The 7,132-nt window shown below is 37.2% G+C and overlaps 1 protein-coding gene across 1 annotated transcript in view; it reads right to left on the bottom strand.

Moving 5' to 3' along the window:
* Positions 1-1,116: 1,116 nt before the first annotated feature.
* The window catches only part of TLK1 (tousled like kinase 1), a 181,004-nt gene continuing 174,988 nt past the window's right edge, over positions 1,117-7,132 (bottom strand). Inside the window, 4 exon segments of the mRNA XM_007944095.2 lie at positions 1,117-1,176; positions 1,178-1,294; positions 4,078-4,185; positions 5,613-5,724. Of these exon segments, the coding sequence (XP_007942286.1) occupies positions 1,117-1,176; positions 1,178-1,294; positions 4,078-4,185; positions 5,613-5,724 (397 nt within the window).

The raw sequence follows: 7,132 nt of genomic DNA, 5'->3' as shown, positions 1-7,132 counted from the left end.
TTTAAAGACCTCTACATGCCCAACATGGATCATTTTTACATGCCTTGATTGTTAATGAATGCCTGCTTTCAATCTCTCTGTATGATATACAGTCAACTTGTACCTTTAAGGAGGTCATTCAATTTTTTAGCAAAAAAGCAACATCATTTAGCAGCAATTAAAGCGCCTCCAAGAAGACTTAAAAAAAATACAATATCCAATTAGAAAAGCCGTATTTTTTTAAACATTTGTACAAGAATAAGCTGCTGAAACTTAGTAATTCAAATATGACATCTGTACAACAATTTACAATAGAGCTAGAAGGGAATTTATCATTATCCTGCATAGACTGGTCTGCATTTGGTTACATATTATCACTTATTTTTATGAACATGGCCTGGTAACAAAAGAAAAATACCTGTTAAGAAGTCTAACACATTGAAAACACAGGAAATGTTGTAATTTAGTGCATTCAACTGATTTCTAACTAAGCAGCCCCTTTTGTCAAAGGAATAATGGTGCTCCCTTTAATATAACCAGTGAAAAAACGGACACGTGACTTCGAGGTACAACTTGGTAAAAGCCAGAATAGGCAAATGACAAAGTTAACTTTGTCCAAAGGTTCTAACACTCACATTCTATTACTACAAAACTGTCACTGTCATTCAGTTCTGACTTTGGTTTCAGCAACTGCTGAATGCTGAAGAATGGATCCAGGCACTGTAGTTTTATGTGTTAGAAATATGTCTCATTTTTTTCCATGTGTTTTTAAATAATGAAAAACTACCCTTCACATAAGAACTCTCCAGTAACAACTAAATGTATTTAAGTATTATAAACGCTATTTACAGTGTTCCCTCAAACAAACAAAACACTGTTTTTCTTCTGTCTTAATGAGGAACTCCTGTTTCTGTCCAACAGGCAGTCATCCTTCACTGCTCAGGTTTAGTCAGAAGTGTACACTTATTCACTGTCCATGAGCCACTCTCATACAAATGATACTATGAAGAACTTTAGTATACTAATAGTTCTCAACCATGTCCTGTGTGAAAAAGAAAAAAAAACACTCAATGCTTTCAAACTTAAGTGTGCACCTGGAAACAATTCAAAGGTATCAATGCCACTCTTGAAGCAAAGTCAGTAAGAAATTATGCTTGAAGAAGGGGGTGTAGGGGATACTGTCAGCCCAACCATGTGTTAAGTTTCCAGAAGAATTTGATCTTCTCATGTGAGGGAGAAGGTATGGGTCATTTGCCAGTTGGTGCACATCAAATCGATCTTCTTTCCGGTAGGCCAAGCAGCGTCTTATGAAGGCCTTAAAACAAAAAGATCAGCACTTAAATGATCCCTTTCCCTTCTACACATCAATCAACTGAACCTTACGGAAGGATGGACACACTTAAGACAATAAATAGATCTCATTATATTGGATGTGCAAACCTTAAAGCAGTAACAAGAATTTTCTGTAGCAACAACATCATCAATCCAAATTCAACTCTCACTTCAGAGCTCCTAGAGAGTCAATTTATAGTCATTATTGTCACCCTTTGAACTTACTGCTGATAAGGTGCATTTGTACTGACAAAATTCTGGAGACTTTTTTTTTCTATTGAAACAACTCCCCTACCCTCATCTAATTTCACTATCAGTTTAACTCAGCTAAAGGGCAAGCTGCCATTTTTAGCCTGAAATTTTTTCCCTTTGGAACTGACTCAATGGCAACAGGTTATCTTGTTTTAAAATTGTGCATAAAGACTTTCTTTAGATGAAGGGAGCACTGCAGTGACACTTTTATTAGGTTTTGTTTCCCAGGTTAGCCTTGTATTAATTATACTTTTGAAAAAGCCAAATAACAACATACTTATATAGAAGTATACAATGAACATGTCTACGTAACTAGCAACCAGATGAAGAAAAAGAACTCTACCGGAACCTTCTATGTCCTTCCTAAGCCCTACCACAACCTAAAATGGGTAATCTCTATTCTGACTTCTAACATCATTTTTTTTTAAGTTTGTACTTTACGTAAATGGAATCATAGATAACGCTTTCCTTTGCCTAGCTTCTTTCACTCAACATTTTGTAAGATTCATCCATGTTTGTAAGATTCATCCATTTTCGGGGGCAACAGATAAAATATTCTCAAGGGACAAATGATAAAACTGTTTCCCTTTCTTACTGCTGAAGTTAGAAATAACTTTAGCCTATCTTGAAATTCCTAACTGCCACATAAATTCACGAATTAAAGCATTTGTAGGAAAATAAAACAACAGAAGTTTAATCACATTAAAAAGTAACTGCTTTGTACCCTTTTTTGCTTTGAAATTCACTGTAAGTAAATTTCTTTCTAAAAATCAAACCTAGCTATTCTTATTGTTATGCTATGGCTATTTTTCTTCTATTCATCAAAAGTTGAGCTGATTACTTAGATACTTCCTTTTTAAAATCTTAAATAAAAAAAGTTTGAGAGAGCACATTGCAAAGATTAACCTGGAGGAAAGAATAAGAGTGACTGACGTGTTGAAGGCAGAGTTTGTGGTGCTGAAAGGCCACTAACAGCAGGTTAGGGCTAAGCAGCCTACAGTGAATAGCTATACCTCAGACGCCTACACAGGTCAGGAGCAAGTCCTGACAAAAGTGTGCTCTGTGGGGACAAGAGGTAAATAAAACACGTGAATACCCTGCCTCCTTTCTGGATGCTAGGACAGACCCAGAAATGGCTAAATGGTATTCCTCTTTGGTACTCTCCACTCACTCTTGGTCATTTTTTCCCAATATTTAAAACACAATGGATTTTGCTTTGACTAAATTTATCATTTAATTCTTGTTGTCACTGAGGCTGTAGACAGAAAGAGAAGACAGATTTAGATGCTAGTACTGTTAAGATCTTTTTATGACAATTTTTTTTCTTGGTTTTCATTTTTGCTGTAAAATACATTTATTGTCTTAATTGTCAAAATCTTCTAATAGTCACTCAAATAACTTGCAAAAAAAACAACAAAGATATAAGGGACAAAATATAATGCTGAACATTTTCAATAAATACACTTACTGAAATTAACTACATGAAAACCAGCACACTTTCAATTCTGAAGTCCAGTATAACCTCAAATATGGGTAACATCTAGCATTATCTGTCTTACTCTAAGAACAGAAACTACGTAATGCCCGTTTATGAATTATTCTTATAGCCTGGACTATTCACACACATACATTTAAAAAAAAAAAAAGAAAGAAAGAAAGAAAGGGAAGGGAGAAAGGAAGGGAGGGAGGAAGGTCATGCATTTTTCTTAGGAATTTCACAGGGCTTAGAAAAGGGAAGACTCCAACGGGGGTCACAGAGAAATGATCAGGCTTTCTCCAGAGCTAGTACAAGGCAGCAAAAAGGTCATGGATTTTGGAGGCTGGCAGAAGTGGATTCTTGTGAGCCACTGCTCTGTTACTTACTAGCTAGTATGATTCTGGAAAAGGCACTTACTTTTGCTCTGGCTTGGCTGGTTTCCTACATTATAAAATGGGATAGACAAAAGTACCTGTACTTCAAAAGGCTGTTAAAAGATGATGCACATAAAGCATCAAAACAATGCTTGGCAAACAGTAAGCACTAAATAAATGATGTTGTTGTTGTTGTTGTTATGTGCCGTCGAGTCGGCCCCGACTCATAGCGACCCCTCCTTGGGTTTCCGAGGCAGTATCACTACGGAAGTAGGATTGCCCAACCTTCCTTCCGAGGAGTGGCTCCTTTTATTACTCCTTCTATACTTAAACATCCCAGGTGAAACATTAATATAAGCTGATACATGAGACATAAAGGTAATATAGGCCTAGATCTTGTGGTTTTCCCTAATTCTTGAAAAAGCAAGATGGTGTGCACAAAGAACCAGAAACTATATTTGGGTCTTTAAAAGACAAAAATTACCACAACCAAAGGCCTAAGCAACTCCCTTCTCCAGCACAAACCACCTGTTCCCACCGACCTGATCTCCTGGGCAGCAGCAACCCCTTTAGCTTTACCTACTAATTGGTACTTACATTGTTTTAAGCACAATTTAAGAGACAAAATTTATCTCACAAAACTTATTTATATAAACTTAATACCTTGGCTTCACTGCTTACAACCGGTTTTACAGGGAACTGGACTTCTGTGGCTTTTAATATTGTGTTTTCTTGAAGGATGTCTTGTTGAGATTGATTATGACCAAATGGCTTAAAAAAAAAAAAAGAACGAAATGTTGAGAAATTTATCTCTCAAAATATTTAAACACAGATATCATTAGTAATCTCCAAAATGCAAAGGAATTGTGTTTTAATTTTTTTTCCTCAGTTATTTGGAACTTAAATGCATTCACATAGGAACACAGTTAAAACTGACAGCAGACCAAGAAAGTTCATCTATCAATCCTTAGCATTGCTGAAATGTCACAAAAAGTAGAAAGTAATGCTGTTGCAATGTTTCTATGTAAAATAACATAGAAACATAAAAAGATATTTAAAATTTTATTTTGAATGTTTTAAAAACTGAAGTTTGATCAGAGAGGAGATGAAGGTGCAGTGAAAACGTGTGACGATTCCAAGACCAACAGACCTTGTGCCTGATGTGCTAAGTGAAGTGAAACAGCTCTGGACTGGGAGTTAAGAGACCTGGGTTTGGTCCTAACTTGCTGTGAGTTTCCTGACAACTCCCTTAACGGCTCTTCCCATATTTCCCAAATGAAGGTATGGGGTGGGATGTGGGCTAGATGCCATCTACAATAACCTGTAGTTCTGACTTCAATATAAAAAGTGCTGTCCCAAGATTCAAGACTATGTTAGGTGCTATTTCCCTGAGGAAGCACGGGGAAAACTATGTGTGGGCTGAACTGTATCATGTGTGTGAGGAGCAGGGCAGGTCTGGAGGGGAAGACTGGAGAGAATGGGAGTCCACAAGAAGTGGGCAGAATGTTTGGAGGATAATGAAAAGTGTTTTGACTCCAGTATTTCTAGCAGTAGAACATGTTATTAGCATTGGTAATTGCTGTTGTCATGTGCCATCGAGTAGGCCCCAACTCATAGCAACCCCTCCTTGGGTTCCTGAGACGGTATCACTACAGAAGTAGATTGTCCAATCTTCCTTCTGAGGAATGGCTGGTAGGTTTGAACCGTCACAGCCTTCTGGTGAGCAGTTGAGTGCCTTAGGCACTACACTACCAGAGCTTCTAATTGGTAATAGTTACCTGTTTATCTTAACCACCCTCCTCCTGTCCACTATCAAAAACAAAAACAAGTAGGCCAAGTAGACTGGTGTGACATTAAAGAAATTCTGATCCATGGAAATTTTAGGAAGAAATAGAGCAACAGCTTGGCTTCCCTTGTTGTTGTTGTTATGTGCCATCGAGTCGGCCCCGACTCATAGTGACCCCTCCTTGGGTTTCCGAGGCAGTATCACTACGGAAGTAGGATTGCCCAACCTTCCTTCCGAGGAGTGGCTGGTGGGTTTGAACCGCCAGCCGTCTGGTTAGCAGGCAAGTGTCTTAGCCACTATGCTACCAGAGCTCCTAAATCGACTTCATGTTAATGGCACTTTGCATTTAAAAGGAAAACCTCAACACAATTTTTTCTGTACAGCTGAAACTGGTGGAACTCAACTAACTTACCTTTCTACCATAGAGACACTGAAAAAAGATGACTCCAACGGACCACACATCAACCTTGTTGGAAATCTTTGGGGGCTCTTTTCCAACTACAAAACACTCAGGGGGTAAATACCTATAGTTTTTTGGGAGATAAAAAAGTAAAGGACAAACTTTTAATATTGTTTAAACCTTCTAAGTGTAAAAATCTTACTCATTTAATCTGTATACAAATATTAGGACTTTCATCAATGAAATCAACAATGAGATTTTTGAAGCATTTATATTCTTCTATCATTTAACCCTGCAACTAGAACAAAACATTATCATATATATACCTGATCAGGTGGTTCTTTTGTTTAAATAACCTCAACAGCACTCACTGCCAATTAAGACCTCAAGTCTCCTGTTTGTAACACAAAAGTCATCCTAATCTGGCAACAACAACTTAACTTAAATTTCCCAAATCTGAACTCACTATTCTTCCCTACCTGCTAACCTCCCAAATTGGCCACTCAGAGCCAGCTCACTTGGTTCCCCACACTGCTCTTCTTTTTCCCTCTGTGCTGTGAATCTGATAAACTCTGACGCCTTCCCTAATTTCTCCACTTCCTTAGTGAGGTCAACCCATCTGACCTCCAAAAGCTTCCTCTGGTTCTTTCCAGGCAGTTTTGCTTCTTGCCCATGCTGCCACAGGTCTTTACAGTCCTGCTATCATGGCATTAAACTGCAATTACATGCAAGTCACTCAAAGGGCTCTTACTTGTGCAGTTTCAAACACTAGTGTCTGAAATATATTGAGTATTCAAAAATGTATGCTATTTATAAGTTAATTTTTCATGAAGGAAAAGTGAAAATAAATTTATCACCACAGGTGATAAAGAAAAAGATCCACTAGGGATGTAAACATTACATATTTCAAATATTAAGATAAACGGAAAAATTCCTGAAAAGGTATAATACAGTGAAAATGAGATCTATTCCTTTATACTTTTGTTTTGTACTCACTATGTTAAAATTGTTGCGATTTCAGCAGGATGCTGATAGATCTCTTAAAAACTACAAGAAACTTCTTTGAAGTAGAACCACCAAGATGACTAATAACTTATTCATGGTGTAAATTCTTTCCCTACTCCCAAAACCAACTGAAAAGCTACCTTTGTTTTGTTTTGTGTAGGTATTTATGTATGTGCATGTAACTGAAACAAGAATTGTTCTTAAACACTAAGGTATATTGTTTCTAAAATGGTTGAAATAAGGAGAGCAGTTGTAGGAACTGACATTAAAGACATTCACTAGAATATTTGCAAAAGCAATATATACATGTATTCTAGAAGTCTGTAAGGATCAACATGAGAAAAATGAAAATGTTATTTAAAAAAAAAAAAACAAAACAAAACTGATTGCCATCGAGTTGGATCTGACTCATAGAGACCCCTCCTTAGGTTTCCGAGGCAGTATCTCTACAGAAGTAGATTGCCCAGTCTCCCTTCTGAGGAGTAGCTGGTGGGTTTGAACTTCCAGCCTTCTGGTTAGCAGTCAAA

This window comes from Orycteropus afer, unplaced genomic scaffold, assembly GCF_000298275.1.
Source record: "Orycteropus afer afer isolate SDZICR_OR568_19922 unplaced genomic scaffold, OryAfe1.0 scaffold00001, whole genome shotgun sequence".
Taxonomy (NCBI): Eukaryota; Metazoa; Chordata; class Mammalia; order Tubulidentata; family Orycteropodidae; genus Orycteropus; species Orycteropus afer.
The sequence above is the reverse complement of the archived record's forward strand: the minus strand, read 5'-3'. Positions and strand labels throughout refer to the sequence as shown.